The 18,864-nt window shown below is 42.4% G+C and overlaps 1 protein-coding gene across 5 annotated transcripts in view; it reads left to right on the top strand.

Annotated features, from left to right (window-relative positions):
• Positions 1-18,864, top strand: part of LOC137323819 (serine/threonine-protein phosphatase 6 regulatory ankyrin repeat subunit B-like) — a 160,545-nt gene that overhangs the window by 79,428 nt on the left and 62,253 nt on the right. For all 5 annotated transcript variants that reach the window (XM_067987782.1, XM_067987781.1, XM_067987784.1 and 2 more), the window contains exons 6-8: positions 5,960-6,047; positions 11,722-11,864; positions 13,658-13,870. In XM_067987782.1, coding sequence (XP_067843883.1) covers positions 5,960-6,047; positions 11,722-11,864; positions 13,658-13,870 — 444 coding nt within the window. The remainder of the gene's footprint in view (positions 1-5,959; positions 6,048-11,721; positions 11,865-13,657; positions 13,871-18,864) is intronic.

Raw genomic sequence — 18,864 nt, 5'->3', positions numbered from 1 at the left:
AATCTAGGGTTATGTTCCCCGAGGTATTGTTTATATATTTTTCCTGATGTGTATACTATTTCATATGAGAGGATATCAAAATTAAAAATGGATTAATAAGATGGACTGAAAACTGGAAGGGTGAATCATATATGTTTTGGTAATGTATTCTTGTCAAAATAATATACTTGTTTCAATAACATTATACTTGATATATGACTACTTTTTTAAGCAACAAAAATACTGTTAGAAATATTTGAATAAATTCCTCTGCCGTTCCAATAGATATTAGTTCCTTTTCTTTTAAAAGAATAAACACCTCAACTAAATATTGGACAAAGGAATGTCAACATTTTTAAGCATTCATGCACTAATATCACAAACAGTATTTTATATACGGGTTTCAAAATGAACAACTAATATTTGAACAACTGAAAATAATGGCACTAAAGAGTGACAAATCCTCAGGACCAAATGGTTTCCATTGTCAATGTTTAAAGGAAGTAGGTGAGAACATTGCAGAAGCCCTAGCTATAATCTTCCAAAGTTCTCTTGATTCAGGAATTGTTCGTTTAGATTGGAAAATTCCACATGTCACTCTATTTAAGAAAAGTGAGAGAGGGAAACCAGGGAATTATCGACCAGTTAGCCTAACATCCGTTGTTGGGAAATTACTAGAGTCTGTAATTAAGGATAGAGTGATTGAACACCTTGAAAATTTTCAGCTGATCAGAGAGAGCCAGCATGGATTTGTAAAGGGTAGGTCATGCTTGAAGAACCTGATTGGTCACCTCTTCAAAAAATTCAAAGTAGTGGACAGGGGAATGTCTATGGTTGTTGTTTATTGAATGCCTTCTGAATATCCATATAAAGTCCTTCATAAGAGACTGTTGGCTAAAGTTGAAGCTCATGGAATTGAGGGCAAATTATTGACTTGGTTTAGAAATTGGCTGAGCGGCAGGAGACAGAGAGTAGTGTTAATGGATACGTACTCAAATTGGCAGGATGTAACTAGTGCTGTCCCACAGGGATCTGTGTTGGAGCCTCAACGATTCACTATTTATTAATGACTTAGATGACGGGATAGAGAGCCACATATCCAAGTTTGCCGATGACACAAAGATAGGCAGTGTTGTAAGCAGTGTAGATGGAAGCATAAAATTAGAGAGATATTAATAGATCAAGTGAATGGGCAAAACTGTGGCAAATGGATTTCATGGACTTTATCGAATGCCTTCTGAATATCCATATAAACAACAACCATAGACATTCAAGTGTGAGGTCATCCACTTTGGACCTAAAAAGGATAGATCAGAGTACTTTCTAAATGGTGAAAAGCTCAAAACAATGGAGGTCTAATGAGACTTAGGGGTCCATGAACATAGATCATTAAAATGTAATGGACAGGTACAGAAAATCATCAAAACGGCTATCGGAATGCTGGTCTTTATATCTAGAGAACTAGAGTACAAGGGGGTAGAAGTTATGATACAGCTAAACAAAGCCCTGGTTCGACCATACCTGGAGCACTGTGTTCAGTTCTGGGCACCGCAACTTAGGAAGGATACGTTGGTCTTGGGGGGAGTGTGGCGTAGATTTACTGGAATGATAATTTAACCCCTGGAGTCAAGGTATGAGGAGAGATTACACAAACTAGGGTTGTATTCCCTGGAATTTAGAAGATTATGGGGTGATTTGATTCTTCAAAATTGGAGTTTAATTAAAATTAAAAGTGGATTAATAAGCTCCCTGAATGATGCTGCATAATAAGATCCTTGCCTTCCAAGGATGAGGGGCAAGGATGTGGTGTACTTAAATATTTACTCAGATTCCAGGATTATGTAATGGATAGGATCAAATCAATATATGGCCTACAAACCTATCATAATTATCCATTTAATTGCAGGTTCACATTTCTTATCCACTTAACGTAGTAAAACATCCCAAGGTGCTTCACAGGAGCGTAATCAGAAAAAAATTGTCACAACCAAAGAAGGAGATATTAGGACAGGTGACTAAAAGCTTGGTTAACGTGGTAGGTTTTAAGAAGCATCTTAAAGGCCTATAGACAAAACCATACATACCCAATAAAAGGCGAAGGCACCACTTGTATAGTTAAGCCACCATGGTCAACAATTGAAGTAAGAAATTGTATCAAGCTAAAAGAAAAGGCTTACACAAATGCCAGGAAAAGTGGAACTTCAATGGACAAGGAGAGCTATATAAAAAAAAATGGGATACAAAGAAAGTAATGAGGCAAAAAAAATATGGAAAAAAAACTTGCAAGGGATAGCAAAGCTAACAGCAAAAGTTTTTATAAATATGAGATAGAGTAGTAAAGGGGAATGTGGGCCCATTAAAGGCAGATGCAGGCAAAGTTATAATAGATAATAAGGAAATGACAGACTTGTTAATTGAGTAATTTGTAACCGTTTTCACAACGGAAGAAAAAGATAAAATACCAGTGATACAAGGGATACTAAAAAATAAGTCAAAGGGAGGAACTTTTTGGATTTAATACAAGTAGAAAAATATTAATAGAGAAAATAATGGGACTTAAGATAGACAAATCTCCAGGACCAGATGGTTTCCACCCCAGGCTGTTAAAAGAAATAGGTGAGGAAACTGCAGATGCATTCGTCATAATTTTCTAAGGCTCTTTAGATTCAGGAATTGTGCCTTTTTAGATTGGAAAATTATAAATGTTACTTAATTATTTAAGAAGGGAGGGAAAAACCAGGTTACTACAGACCCGACAGTTAACATCAATTGTGGAGAATCTATAATAAGGGACAAAGTGAATGAGCACTTGGACAAGTATCAGCTGATCAAAGAAAGTTGGCACAGATTTGTGAAGGATAGTTAATGTCTGACGAATCTAGTTGAATTTTTTGAGGAGGTCACTAGCATGTTGGATAGAGGAGTGTTTATGGATATTGTTTACATGGACATCCAGAAGACATTTGATAAGGTTCATCACAAGACATTATTACCAAAAATAAGTGCACACAGAATTGGAGATAATCTTGTGACATGGGTCGGTAATTGGTTGGGAGGTAGGAGAAAGAAAGTAGGAATAAAGGGTTCGTTCCCGGCTGTGGCCTTCTGCCCCTTGCTGTCCCAGCCGGCCAGCCTGTCAATGTAGCTGGCTGCCGGGCAGGAAACGGAAGAAAAAAATGGTAATGAGGTCCTGCCGTTAATATTGGCAGGACCTCCGCGCCCCCGGAATTTCTGGGTTTCCCCAACGCTCTCTTTTTTTCCCCCCCCCCCCCCCAAAATAAATCTGAGCCACGATATTCCATCTACCTCCCAACCCTTTTAAAGTGACCCTTTCCTTCAACCTTTCCAGTTTACGCTGGCACTCTTTATCCTTGTTCATATCTCACCCTCCTGAATATAACCTGGCGCTCTTCTACTCCTCCATCAAAGCTGGTATTCTTCTCCCACTCTCCCTTCCACTCAAACTGCCACTATTCTTTTTCTGTTTCTCTCTCCTTCCTTCCTCATTCAAGCTGGCATTCGCAACCCCCAAGTTCTTTGTGGAACTCTTTTCTTCCCCTCATGCACAAGTTAATGTTGGCACTTCCCATCCCCACCCAACTTCTTTACTTCCCCCCCGCACCCCGTTTCCCCCAAAGCACTTCTCCAGCTTCTGTCCCTTCTCTCTCTCCTTTATTTATCGCCCTTTCCTCTCCCCTTTGCTCTGATTCTTCCTGAATGCGACTGCTACTGGAGAGAATCCCAAGAAGAACAACTCTTCTCACGAGAATTCTGCAGCAATGGGAATCTTTTGCATTAGCAGCAGGCCTCAGGTAGAAACTGCATTGACTGATATGGGCTTTGTCTGCTTTGATTTTATTCAGCAAATACTAATTCGCTGACTTGGTCTCCAAAATGCTGGCTGTTGATGTGAAACATTGATGGTGTGCCCGCCTGAGAACAGAGACCCTGGAAGATATTTATCTTCCCTAACCTAGAAACATTCTGAGGCTGCTGGTAGCACCTCTACCGCCATCTTAGTTGAGAGGTAATTCCTACAGACTAGGGATTCCTGGTCTGTAGAAAAAGAAACATTTGTGTTTATTTGGAACTTTACACAACCTCAGGACATCCCAAACACTTTACAGCCAATGAAGTACTTTTGAGTGTAGTCATTCTCACAAATTTCCACAAAGTGGTAAAACAATCTCTTATTATTGGTTTGTTTTAAAATTAGAGCTGGATCCAATGTTTGTATTTCTTCATCAACCACAAATGTTGACTTCTCTTTTATATTTAGGAGTGACTTTACTTTGATTTTTTTTTTGTGTGTGTGTGTTCATGATTATAGATTTAACACCTAAATATCTCAGTGGATTTCCCAATGGTTAGCATGGTGCTGATTGTCATTAAGTCATGCAAATACTAAAATAATGCAAACTTATTTTGCGTCTAAAGTTCTGCTGGTGTTAAACCATCGAAAATGATTTATATTACTTCTAGAATCCCATTTGCATGTGTTTTCTTTGCTTTATGGTATTTTAACTTTTTGCTTTTGATGCCATTGTCTTGTGTATCTCATTTCAGAGGGGAATTTTGTAAAGTTTCACTTTTTTTGGCAATGAGGCCATGATGCACATAATAGATGATCAATTTGCAGCTCTTTTATTTGCCACGTTTTCTGAATATTTTCAGTTTCAGGGAGTTTTTTTTAGCATCGTTCACTTTTCACATTTCCAAGGTATCATAGTAAGATGCAGCACAGAAGGAGGCTATTCGGCCCATTGTACCTCTGCTGGCTTTTTGGTAGAGTTAGCCAATTAATTCCACTCCCCTGCTTTTTCCCCATAGCCCTGTAAATTTTTTCCCTTCAAGTATTTATCCAATTCCCTTTTGAAAGTTATTATTGAATCTACTTCCACCATGCTTTCAGGCAGTGCATTCCAGATCATTACAACTTGCTGCGTAAAAAACGTTTCCTCATGTCACCTCTGGCTCTTATGCCAATCACCTTAAATTTGTGTCCTCTGGTTACCTACCATTCATCCACCTGGAAACAGTTTCTCCTTATTTCCTCTATCAAAACTGTTGATGATTTTGAACACCTCTGTCAAATCTCCTCTTAATCTCTGCTCTGAGGCGAACAACCCCAGTTTCTCTAGTCTCCCCACATAACTGAAGCCCCTCAACCCTGGTACCATTCTAGTAAATCTCTTCTGTACACTCTACAAGGCCTTGACATCCTTCTTAAAGTGTGGTGCCCAGAATTGAACACAATACTCCAGCTGAGGCCTAACCAGTGTTTTATAAAGGTTTACCATAACTTCTCTGCTTTTGTACTCTAAGTCTCTATTAATAAAGCCCAGGATCCCATATGCTTTTTTTAACAGCCTTCTCAACTTGTCCTGCACCTTCAAAGATTTGTGTACATACACCCCCAGGTCTCTCTCTTCCTGCACCCCCTTTAAAATTGTATCATTTAGTTTATATTGCCTCTCATTCTTCCTACCAAAATGTATCACTTCACATTTCTCAGCGTTAAATTTCATCTGCCATGTGTCTGCCCATTTCACCAGTCTGTCTATGTTCTCCTGAAGTCTGTTACTATCCTCCACTTTGTTTATCACATTTCTGAGTTTCGTGTCATCTGCAAATTTTGAAATTATACCCTGTATAGCCCAGATCATCAATATATATCAAAAAGAGCAAAGGTCCTAATACTGACCCCTGGGGAACACCACTGTATACTTCCCTCCAGTCTGAAAAACAACCGTTGACCACTAGTCTCTGCTTTCTGTGCCTTAGCCAATTTTGCATCTGCACTACCGCTGTCCCTTTAATCCCATGTGTATCTATTATACCAACCGTTACTTTCGAAAACATTATTTTCATTGGATCAAGTTCAAATTGAATTTCAAATCCGTATGATGCAATGATTTTGAATTTTTAAACTTTTACTGGTGTATTTTTATTTCATTTCTCCCCTCCCTTCTCCCTCAAGATGGTAAATCTCTTATTAGCGAAAGGGGCCAATATTAACGCTTTTGATAAGAAGGACAGAAGAGCCTTGCACTGGGCAGCTTACATGGGTAAGTAATATTGTGTTCAAAATATCTCTTTGAATGATTAGACTGATTACACAATATTTAACCTACGTATAAACTGATAATTTATCACTCTTCATTTGTCGGTGAAAGATGAAATTATTTCTTGATTAGACTTTTGCCCCCTCCCCATTCAATTTTATCCTTTTTACTTGGGTGTGGATTCTTCCATGAATGCTGCCTTTTGTTTGATTACTAACTGGTATGAGGTGGGGGAGGGAAGGGTTAGATTTCCTGAATTTTCTTTTTAAGGGGAGTCATACCATATTCAAAAGATAACTTTGAGTAACCTCCACGTTTGTGCAAATGTGGTGTCAAGGAGAAATTCATGTTGTAACATTAAATTTCTTCATTGGTGACATGTTTCTTTGTGCAGTGCATTATGGGCAACCTGAAAGATATAACTTCATACATTCTATAATTTCCTAATCAATTTGATTCAGAATTTTGACCAGTAATTTGCAGGGGAGGGGGTGAGTTCTGACCACCTGACTCCCCAAAGCTTCTCTACCACCTACAAGGCACAAGTCAGGTGTGTGATGGAATAATTTCCACTTGCCTGGATTCATGCTGCTGTAACAACGCTCAAAAAGCTCAACACCAGACAGGACAGCGTTCCAGAATGGAGTTCCTTTTTGTGTCCCCAGCGCTCAAGGTCAGATCCGCTGATGTCCAGCCGGTGTTCTTCTCTGACCACTGCCTCCTACTGGCTGACTGTCAATCACAGGAGGACCAGAGGGCAGGCAGGGGGATATGGAAGCTGACCCTGGACTGTTGACCCTGGAGAACATCGAGGAACTAAAGAGGGATTACACAGGTTGGAGAACTGTAAAACCCCTCTTTGACTCAACAGTGCACTGGTGGGAAGTGATCAAGGCCAATATCAAGAGGTTCTTCATCTTCAAAGGTGTTCAGAAGGCGAGAGAGAGACAGAGGGCAGTGTCACATCTCCAGAAAAGCATGCAGGATCTGCTCCAGCAGCAGTCGATGGGGGTCGATGTCAGGGAGGAACTCAGAGAGGTGAAGGGCCAGCAAGCCTCGCTCTTCGCCTCCGAGGCCTCAAAGATCATCTTCCAGTCCAGAGTCCGCTCCGTGGAGCAGGGCGAGAAGTGCTCGTGCTTCTTCTTCCAGAAGCTGCACAGAGAAAACTCTGAACAGCAGCCTGAAAGAGGAAGACGGCTTGCTGATGTCCTCGCAGGCCGACATACTGAGGATCAGCAAATCCTTTTATGCTGCAAAGCCCACAGACAACACTGCCTCCCAGTATCAGGGAGGTCTTAGAGGACAGCGAGCGGGAGAGCATGGATCGGCCACTGACCGTGGATGAGCTGACAAAGGCCGTCCAGTACTTTGAGAAGAGTAGAACTCCAGGAAGTGACTGCTTACCAGTCGAGTTGTACTCAGGTCTGTGGGACTGGATAGGCCCAGACCTACTGGAAGTGTATGGGGGTATGCTTCTGGCAGGCAGCATGTCAGACTCCATGAGGAAAGGCATCATCACCCTCATCTACAAGCGGAAGGGGGAGAGGGAAGAAATCGGAAATTGACGACCCATTTCCTTGCTAAGTGTCGACTACAAGGTTCTGTCTGAAGCCATCATCAACGGGCTCAAGTCTGCTCTGGAGTGGGTGATCTACCTGGGCCATACCTGTACTGTACTCGGCAGGAAGATATCCCGGCAGGATAGCCTTGCGCTACTCAGGGATATGATTGCCTAAGTGCAGGACAGAGGGGTGAACACTTGCCTCATCAGTCTGGATCAGGAGAAGGCCTTGGACACAATATCCCACACGTATATGATGGACGTGCTCTCTAAAATGGGTTTTGGGGATGGAATCCACGATTGGATCCGACTGCTCTATGCGGATTTCCATAGCGCAGTCCAAATCAATGGAAAGCTCCCTGATTCCCACCCAATCAGATCTGGAGTCAGGCAGGGCTGTTCTCTCTCCGCAGCCTTGTTCGGATGTTGTATCGAGCCATTTGCCGTGCCCGTCAGGAAGCACGCAGGTATCACGAGTGTGACGATCCCAGGCAGCGGAGGCTCTCTGGTCAAGGCCTCCCTGTACATGGATGACGCCACCGTCTTCTGCTCCGACCAGCAGTCTGTCCACACGCTGATGGGCATCTGCGATCGTTTCGAACTCGGTAAAGGAGGTCCTTTGGTCTGCCCAAAACCTGATGGTCTTCCAGCTTAAGGAGCTGTCCACGACCGAGTGTCGCCACCTGGCACACTCCATGGTCCAGGAGTACATGGTGTGCGGGATGCACTGAAGTGAGGTGCGACCTACGCAAAGGCTCTATGGGGAAAGGCCACCGTTTAGAGCCCTCCCGCCATTGTATACCGAGGGTCTGGAATCAGGGAAAAACCCCCTCGGGCAGAATGTAAAATGATAAATGAAGGTAATGCAATTTACTGTATCTGCAGCCTGTAATGAAATGAAGCACCCTAGGGTGCCATGAACTGTATGTAAAATGTATGGTGTGTAACTGTTTTGATTTTACTGGGACAGTTGAATTGTACTGTATGTACCGTTGCAAATTTTATGAATAAAGTATATTTTGAAATTTTAAAAAAAAAGTCCGCTTGATTGGCAAGTGTGGCCAGACCCAGCCTTCTCAGTGTGTTGGACAGCACGTAGTGACACTTGGTGTTTGCATACAGGGGCTCTACACATGTCCTGAGGCAGCCACACACAAAGGTGGCCATCAGGATCACTGTGGCCTTGGGGATGCTCTCCACCACCACCCCGCCCCCCCCCCCCTTTGTCTGGGGTCTTGTACATGGTGACCCTGCGGACAGGTTCTACCTTGGTCCTCCAGACAAAGTGGTGACTGTGACGGCAGAGTTGTGGGGAATGGGCCAGATCCTGGCCATGTAGAGCAACACCGCGAGTACCTCGCACCTGATCACCAGGTTCCTGCCAGTTATGTGCCCCACCCACATGCCAAGCCTCTGTTTGGCCTTGGCGATCTGCTCCTCCCAGTTCTTCGTGCAGGCCAGCGACCCCCCCCCCGCACCCGAACCAGATCCCCAGCACTTTCAGGTAGTTGGAGTTGGACCTGATGGTGAAGTGGACAAAGGATCGGGTCTCCCACCTGCCAAAGAAAATGGCCTTGCTTTTATTTTGGTTCACTTTGGCCCCTGAGGTCAGTTTGAAACGGTCACAGATGCCCATCAGTGCGTGGACTGACTGGTGATCGGAGCAGAAGACGGTGACGTCGTCTATGTACAGGGAGCCCTTAGCCTGAGAGCCTCCGCTGCCTGGGATCGTCACACCCCCCCCCCCCCCCCCCCCCCGCCGATACTTGCGTCCTTCCTGATGGATGCAGCAAACGGCTCGATACAACATACGAACAAGACCGTGGAGAGAGGACACCGCTGCCTGACTCCAGATCTGATCTGGATCTGGCCACGCTGGCTGAGCAGATGCAGGACGTCCTGTCCAGCTGGACCATTCCCCACCCACCCCTACTGTCCCAAGTGGAGTAGTTCCTGAAGAGGAACCCCTTCGACCACAAGGCCGTCAGACAGTGGTCGACACAAAATGTCCTTAGAGTCCTGCAAGGAAAGGAAAGGGTGGACTCGATTGGGCTTTTTCCCGATCAAACGGTCGGTGCCATTTGGCACAATGTCTCATCGCTGGAACTGACCAACAGGCACCAGGATGTCGCCTGGATGGTGGTGAGAAAGGCTGTCCCAGTGCGGTTCTTCCTACACGCATGGAATCTCAGCCCCACCGCGAGCTGCCCTCGAAGCTGCGGCGGGGAGGAGACCGTCGCCCACCTCCTGATGGACTGCCCCTTCGCGCAGAGGGTGTGGAGAGAGATGTGTTGGTATCTATCCCGATTCATCTCCAACAGCTCGGTAACACAGGACCCTGTGCTCTAATGGGCTGTTCCCCAGGACGCACATCAAAACAGATATCAACTGCTGCTGGAAGACCATCAACTTGGTGCAGGAGGTCCTTTGGCCACCTGAAACCTACTGGTTTTCCATCTGAAAGGGCTTCCACGACCAAGTGTTGCCACCTGGCACACTCCAAGGTCCAGGAGTACGTGCTGCTGGACGCACTGAAGCGAGATGCAGCCTACGCAAAGGCTCTATGGGGAAAGGCCACCGTATAATGCCACCTCACCATGTATTGTACAGAATGTATTGGAAAATATGTACTGTGTTTTTAAAATTGTAACAATGAGATCATAGTGTATATGATCTGCACTGTATTGCTTTAAACTGCTGTGCTGCATTTTTTGCCCTATATTTGAACTGTGTGCAAACCGTGTGTATCTTTTACATTTTATGAAATAAAATAAAAAGAAGTCTGCTTGATCGGCACCTCATCCACTAGTCTAAACTTCCACCCCCTCCTGAACTGGCGTACCATGGCTGCAGTGTGTACTATGTACAGGATGCACTGCAGCAACTCGCCCAGGCTTCTTTGGCAGGACCTCCCAAACCCATGACCGTGACCAGCTAGAAGGACAAGGGCAGCAGGTGCATGGGAACACCATCACCTCCAAGTTTCCCGCCAAGTCAAATACCATCCTGATTTTTTAAAAATTATTCGTTCATGGGATGTGGGCGTTGATGGCGAGGCCAGCATTTATTGCCCATCCCTAATTGCCCTTGAGAAGGTGATGGTGAGCCGCCTTCTTGACCCAGCGACGATGAAGGAACGCCGGTATATTTCCAAGTCGGAATGGTGTGTGACTTGGAGGGGAACGTGCAGGTGGTGTTGTTCCCATGTGCTTGCTGCCCTTGTCCTTCTAGGTGGTAGAGGTCGCGGGTTTGGGAGGTGCTGTCGAAGAAGCCTTGGCGAGTTGCTGCCGTGCATCCTGTAGATGGTACACACTGCAGCCACTGTGCGCCGGTGGTGAAGGGAGTGAATGTTTAGGGTGGTGGATGGGGTGCAAATCAAGCGGTCTGCTTTGTCCTGGAAGGTGTCGAGCTTCTTGAGTGTTGTTGGAGCTGCACTCATCCAGGCAAGTCCTGACCTGTGCCTTGTAGATGGTGGAAAGGCTTTGGGGAGTCAGGATGTGAGTCACTCGCCACAGAATACCCAGCCTCTGACCTCTTGTAGCCACAGTATTTATATGGCTGGTCCAGTTAAGTTCCTGGTCAATGGTAACCCCCAGAATGTTGATGGTGGGGGATTCAGTGATGGTAACGCCATTGAATGTCAAGGGGAGGTGGTTAGACTCTCTCGTTGGAGATGGTCATTGCCTGGCATATATCGCTGTTCTTTCGCCATTGCTGGGTCAAAATTTTGGAACTCCCTACCTAACAGTATTGTGCATGCACCTCCACTACACATACTGCAGCAGTTCAAGAAAATCCTTCATCACCACCTCAGGATAACTAGGGCATACCCACATCCTGAGAATGAATAAAAAGAAAACTAAAATTAGAATTTGCTGTTTGGAGAGCTTCATCTAACTACCCCATGGATCTTTATATTTATTTATATTCTGATCTCTATTTATATTCTACATAACATCAGAGATTTAAAGTAAAATATATGTCTGGATTTGGAAAGTCATGAAGTCTAATTAATGGGTGTTAAGGGTGTAGTATTGTTGTCCATTCTCCATCTAAGATCAACATGGAATGGTGATGTATTTTAATCCATATATAATGTGAAATTTTATACTGTAGGTCATGTTGAAGTAGTTTCTTTGCTGTTGAATCATGGAGCCGAAGTTACTTGCAAGGATAAAAAGGGTTATACTCCACTACACGCAGCTGCATCTAATGGACAGATTAATGTGGTGAAACTACTGATTAATCTTGCTGTAGAGGTAGGTGTTGTTTTCTTGTAAGATGTATAGAGCTAGTGGCCATATTTTCTCCTGAAAACACATACTCTTAAATAGGTAAGCAGAAACAGGGGGATAAAAAAGTAAATTTCTAGCTCTGGTCTGTGTCTTGCTCCCAAAAAGCACTAACTTGGCTCAAAGGTAATATATTGAGCCAGAAGGTTGTTGATTCAAACTTTACTTAAGGGATTTGAGCATATAATCTCGTCTGAAACTTCAGTGTGGTATTGAAGGAGTGGTGCATTGTTGAGAGTGCTGTCTTTTGCATGAGATGTTAAACTGAGGCCACCATCTGCTTGTTCAGGTGGATGTAAAAAAATAAGTCCCATGATACTATTTGAAGACGAGCAGGGAGTTTGCCTGGTGTCCTGACCAACATTTATCCCTCAATCAACTAATTGGTCAATTATTTTATTGCTGTGCACAAATTGGCTGCTACATTATAAGTGACTACATTTCAAAAGTAAATCATTGGCTGTGAAACATTTTGGTATGCCCCGAGGATGTCAAAGACTCTAAATGTAAGATTGTAATTTTTAAAAATTGTCTTTTGTTCAAGATCGTGACGGGTTTATTAAAGGCCCATTATGATGAAGTTGTGCAGCCTTGCAGAGAGGGAAGTAGAAACAGAAAACTAACTGCCATTCAGAAGAGGTGTTTATCATACAAACAACAGATGATGCCTAGATTGGAAAAATTATCAGCGATGAATGTAGAAGATGTGGTCACATTGTCCTTATTAATCTGACCCCCATTGCTGGCACTGACACTCTTGAACTTGCAGCCACATGTTCATTCATTTCAGTGTGGCTATTTCATTCATCTGTATTAAGAAAGGACGCTTGTGTGGAGCATAAACACCGGCCTGGACCAGTTGGGCCAAATGGCTTGTTTCTGTGCTGTACATTCTATGTAAGAATGGCTGACAATGTTGACTATAATTCATTAATTTGAGTGTGTGAACTTCCAGCAGGAGTTGCCATTGGGAGTTGTGTTGAGGGACTATGCATATTTGCCAAATATCTGACAGTGCCTTCATTTTCCAGTCGGTAAAACTGGCTACACAAAATCTTTGGGTCATTTTGATTCAGCCTAATGAACTCCATAGTTGGATGAATTAGATTTTGGGCTAATGTTTGAAATGCATACTGTTACAGGTGCAGTGATTGGCTTATTTTCCGTCATCAATTTCTGAATGGTAAAATTGGGAGCATCCACCTTTTAATTGGTGGCTGTTACATGTGACAGTTATTTAACTCATTTTAAGCAAAAGAGGAAAATATACCCGTGGATGTTTCAAATCCTTGTAAGGAATCTGATCCTATTTATTTTTTAACCAGTTTAGTGTTTTAAGTTGCACAAACAAAGTTTTAAAAAGGAGAATCTATATATGTCCGAATGAAGAGGGTATTTGGAGAAAATTCAGTTTTAGGTACATGTATATAATTTTCATTTTTTTTCCTTTAAGATGCGCTTATTTTTAAAAAAAAATCACAAGACATGGTTCGTCAGGTTAGTGACTAATATAGGGCATAATTAGTACTGAGTGACTTCTTTCTCTGATATTAATTTCAAGCTGCTAATATTTTCATATTACACACTTGAGTTACTCCCCCCACATGGGACATTATAAATTTTAATGTCGATTTTAACTTTAAATATGTGACAGAAAACTTGTGTTCTAGGCAATTATGATGGCCCTAATAGTTTAATAACAAACATTAATGCTAATTACATTTACTTAAATTGCACAATATTTACTTTTTCCATGGCAGATTGATGAACCAAATGCATATGGAAATACGGCACTCCACATTGCCTGTTACAATGGACAAGATGCTGTGGTCAATGAACTTATTGACTTTGGTGCTAATGTGAACCAGCCCAACAACAAGGGATTTACTCCTTTGCACTTTGCTGCTGCCTCAACCCATGGTGCTTTGTGTCTTGAACTATTAGTTAACAATGGAGCAGATGTCAACTTCCAGGTAAACCTAAATCTTCATACCTTGTTTTGTAAAGGAATGATTTTTTTTTAACATGGTAGGTATTTATGGAGGGCAAGTAGAATTGTTCTATAAGTCTTGATTTTTCTTTAAGTCTAACCCTTGTGTCTTTTTAAAATAAGAACCTGCTTTAATCTATGGCATTAGTGATAATTACAGACTCCGAGTGTCTCACCAGTTGCTATTACACATCACCACATGCCAATGGGACGTCAGTACTGCCAATCAATTTGGAAGCTAGTTAGAGCTACTTGCACTCCTAAAAGGCATACATAATGAACTTTGAGTGCATGTGAGTTTTGTTAGTCTTTTTCTTGAAAGAGCGAGAAATCCAGGGCTCCCTTGATGGCTTAGTTGGTAAAGCCTGTGTGTCGCCGAGTCAGACAGACTAGGTTTGGTTCTCTGTGGTGAGTTAGCTCAATTGACCTCTACAGCTGCAGCATTTATAATGTGATTAGTTTTCATTTGGAGTATTTCCTGTATCAACTGAAATCTGATTATTCTCTGAATAAGTGTCTTTTGGATTTATTTGCTGTCTGTACACAAATGTAAACTGGTTGGAAAGCATTCCACTGTCTTGAAAGTTTTGCTCCTCCCTTTGTTTTTGATTAAATGCAATTTTATGAAATGTGTTTTGATACAGTAACTTTGGGATTATGTATCGTACAAAAAAGGAAATTTAACTGTTTTAAATAAGTATATTTTATGTACTTCAGTAGTTCCTGTCAAATGATGCTTTTCTGTCCCATTAAAACGTAAGGACTATTGTCCCTATCCACAAGTAAGTTTACAGATCAGTAACTGTCAGAATTTATGAAAATTAATTTGAATTACAGCATGTTCACTTATGACTGAAGTTTGTCATCTCAAAATGCGGTGATTCAGGGCTCAGCACAAGTTTGCAGAACTGGTTGGAATCTCTGATAAGCCACGTTGTTCTCTTTGTGCAGAGGAGAAGCTGGTGTCTTGTGCAACATCTGTCGAGCTGCTGAACTGATTTTGCAGCTTCCTGAGGAGAACAAACATCAGGCCTAAGCAGGGTTCCCTCAAGGAACTGTGCTTGGTCCCTTCTCTGTTCCTCATCTTAAGCAACCAGGTGGATGTTAGAACTGATATTTACTTTGTTTGATAATTCTATCCTCCGTTGATAATACTATCTAAAATGAGGAACAGCCAAATCGCTACAGGCAGATATCAACAGAATTGACAATGTTGTATTGCCTTGAGGACTAATGAGACCAAGATTAAAAGTTATGTGATGTTGCTCATTCACCTCTACTCTGTAAGGATTCCAAGCTCTTTCTATTTACAAGAGTTTCCACCAGTAAAGCTAGACTTGTTTGTCAAAAGCACAAAGATTGCAGCTGTCCTTAACATTTTAGAAAGATCCAGAAAGGCTGCATAAAATGCCAACAAAAGAATCTGATCTGAGTAATTCTGCCTGTGAATCTCTCGCAGGTAATTTAGTTACTTGGAATTTTGTCCCTTGTGCACAGAAATTCACATGTTATGTTGGACATTAGTTCCTGAACTAAGATTGTTGGAATGTGCATCATGCTATGGAAAAGCTGCAACAAGTCTCTGCAGTTTCTTAAAGTTTTTATCTGCTTCCAGCAGCAGCCAGGGTCAGATAAAGGACAGGTTAATGAGATGGGACAGGGAATAGGTTGGAGAGGTTGTGCATTGTTGCGGTGTGAACAAACGAGTACAAATCTGATGTTTGTATTTTTTTCCCCATTGCCAGTCTCACTTTAAAATTTCTACTGTTTGATGTTTAAATATCTTTTTACTGCAGCTGGATATTTTAAATGCTTTCTAAAAATTCTGTACCATCCTCTCTGGTTCCTGACAGCACCTATGTGACTCTGGCATTTAAATCTATTAATTTTCCTAGCTGCTACCTCAGACTTAGTCTCGTGGTACAGAGCCTCAATGTAATACGTGACATCTGATCTATTATCAGCACCCCTTTTTTCAGCCTCTGCAAGTTTGCCGGTTCCGCCCCTACCTTTTCTCGACTGCTGCTTTTATCACCTCGAGTCTTGACTTTGGTTACGCTCTCCTAGCCGGGCTTCTACACTTTACAATCTCATCCAGAAGGTTTTGGCCCATGGTGCTTGCCCACAGCATATGTTCTCATTCTTACCAAGGCCCAGTGGTTTCCTGTGCCCTAGCATCTTTATTTCTCAAGCCTCGCTTTAAAATCCCTCATGACCTCGCCCTACCCTATTTCTAGCTATACATCCCCACATGCATCACTGGGTTACTCGTTGTTTCCAATTCTCTCTACTCCAGCATTAATTGCCGCTCTTTCAGTTCCTACACCCTGTCTTCTGAAACAGCCCCCTCAGATCCCTTTGCCTTGCTGTTGCCTCAAAAGCATTCTCTTCAACAGTGCCCCGTTTTTTCCCCCTTCCCGTCAGCTTCAGATCAGTTGTTTTTTTCCTGTGCCTTCTGACGCCCTTTGAAATATGTCTTTGTACATGAGAAATAGTATAGAAATGTAAATTGTTGTATGATTTGTAGTTCTTGAAAATTGTGGTATTTATGTTTCTGGCTCAAAATGTTGGCATCCTTTTATTTGAAACCATTTATTATAAGCTCACAACTGTCATTTAGAAATGTAAAAAATTTAAACTGTGACACCTTGCAAAACTCAGTCAAATCTTTCTTTATAGATCAAACCAGTCTTCTCCAGGTTGCCTTAATGTAACTTAATCATGCACAAGATTAATGATTTCAGGAATCAATTATGCACACATGAATTCCAAGGCATTTGGCAAATAAGCCATTTTAGCAAAATTGTTTTCCTTTCAATCTTAGTTTTAGATAAGATGATCACACTAAAAACAATTATATCCAATCTGTCCGTCTGTCAATCTGTCTGCCTGTCTATCCATCCTTCTATCCGCCCATCCATCCATCTATCTATCTATCTATCTCTCCCTTAGTAAAATCAGCATGTCAGTGCATGCACTCGAGATGCTGCACATTGTTACAGCTGTAAAACCATCGTAAAATGCTAGGTGCATCAGAAATTGACAAACAACAATTAAATTGTTTCACCTCTGGCTCTGTTGACTTACAGCAGTTAGAATCTTAGGCCTTAAACAGACCAGCTTAAACACATCTTCACCTTAAGCAGCAGAATAAAACATTGTTCATTACAAAGTATAACACTCATACCATTATGAAACAGTGTATATCCAATTTACCATAAATCTGGGTAGGTGTGCTCGTAATATAAAAATGGCATGACTGCACACACATTCTTTATCCCATCTTGTATTCAGATGGGATATAAAGTCGGGACTGGAAATGGAAGGCAGAAAACTATTGAGTGAGTCTGGAAGGCAGAGGGAACGAAGGTTAGAAAATAAACAACAGAGGAGTTTGGCAGTCCTTTAATGTATTTACCTCAATGCAAGGAGTATAGGAACTAAGGCGGATGAGCTGAGGGCACAGATAGACACGTGGCAGTATGATATCTTAACTATTACAGAAACATGGCTTAAAGAGGGGCAGGACTGGCAGTTCAATGTCCCTGGTTAGAGTTTTCAGACGCGACAGGGGGATAAAAAAGGAGGGGGGGTGGTGGAAATCTTGGTTAAGGAAACAATTACAGTTGTGAGAAGGGATGATATTTTAGAAGGAGCATCAAATGAGGCCTTATGGGTTGAGCTAAAGAACAAAAAAGGGGCAGTCACACTACTGGGAGTGTACTATAGACCCCCAAACCGTCAGAGGGAGATAGAGGAGCAAATATGTAGGCAAGTTTCTGAAGTGGAAAAACCAAAGGGCAGTAATAGTAGGGGATTTCAACTACCCTAATATTAACTGAGATACAAACAGTGTGAATGGTATAGAGGGCACAGAATTCTTAAATTGCATACAGGAACATTTTTTTAGCCGGTATATAGCAAGCCCAATGATAGGGGGGGGGGCAGTTCTGGATTTAGTTCTAGGAAATGAAGAAGTAGCAGTGGGAAGAAGTAGCAGTGGGAGAGCATTTTGGTGGTAGTGATCATAATTTTAGCATAGTTATGGAAAAGGACAAAGACAGAGCAGTAGTTAAAGTTTTCAATTGGGGAAAGGCCAATTTTACTAAACTGAAGTGATTTAGCAGAAGTAAACTGGAAACAGCTACTTGAAGGTAAATCAGTGTCAGAGCAGTGGGAGACATTCAAAGGGGTGATTCAAGGGGTTCAGGGTAAACATGTTCCCACTAAGAAAAAGGGAGGGGCTGCCAAATCTAGAGCCCCCTGGATATCAAGAGGTATTCAGGGTAAGATGAGGCAGAAAAAGAAAGCCTATGATAGACACCAGGAACTCAATACAACGGAAAGCTTAGAGGAATATACAAAGCGCAAGGTTGAAGTTAAAAAGGAAATTAGGAAAACATAGAGAGGGCATGAAAAAATATTAGCAGGTAAAATCAAAGAAAACCCAAAGATGTTTTATAAATACATTAAGAGCAAGAGAACAACTAAGGAAAGAGTAGGGCCTATTAGAGACCAAGAAGGTAAACGATGTGTGGAAGTGGAAGATGTGGGTAGGGTTCTGAGTGAATACTTTGCATTTGTCTTCAGAAAGAAGAGGGATGATAGAGGGATTGAAGTTAAGGAGGAGGAGTGTGAAATATTGGATGGGATAAACATAGTGAGAGAGGAAGTTTTTTTTTATTCGTTCACGGGATGTGGGCGTCGCTGGCAAGGCCGGCATTTATTGCCCATCCCTAATTGCCCTCGAGAAGGTGGTGGTGAGCCGCCTTCTTGAACCGCTGCAGTCCGTGTGGTGACGGTTCTCCCACAATGCTGTTAGGAAGGGAGTTCCAGGATTTTGACCCAGCGACAATGAAGGGACGGCGATATATTTCCAAGTCGGGATGGTGTGTGACTTGGAGGGGAACGTGCAGGTGGTGTTGTTCCCATGAGACTGCTGCCCTTGTCCTTCTAGGTGGTAGAGGTCGCGGGTTT

The sequence above is a fragment of the Heptranchias perlo genome, chromosome 7 (genome assembly GCF_035084215.1).
Source record: "Heptranchias perlo isolate sHepPer1 chromosome 7, sHepPer1.hap1, whole genome shotgun sequence".
Lineage (NCBI taxonomy): Eukaryota > Metazoa > Chordata > Chondrichthyes > Hexanchiformes > Hexanchidae > Heptranchias > Heptranchias perlo.
This window is presented reverse-complemented; position numbering and strand designations above follow the sequence as displayed.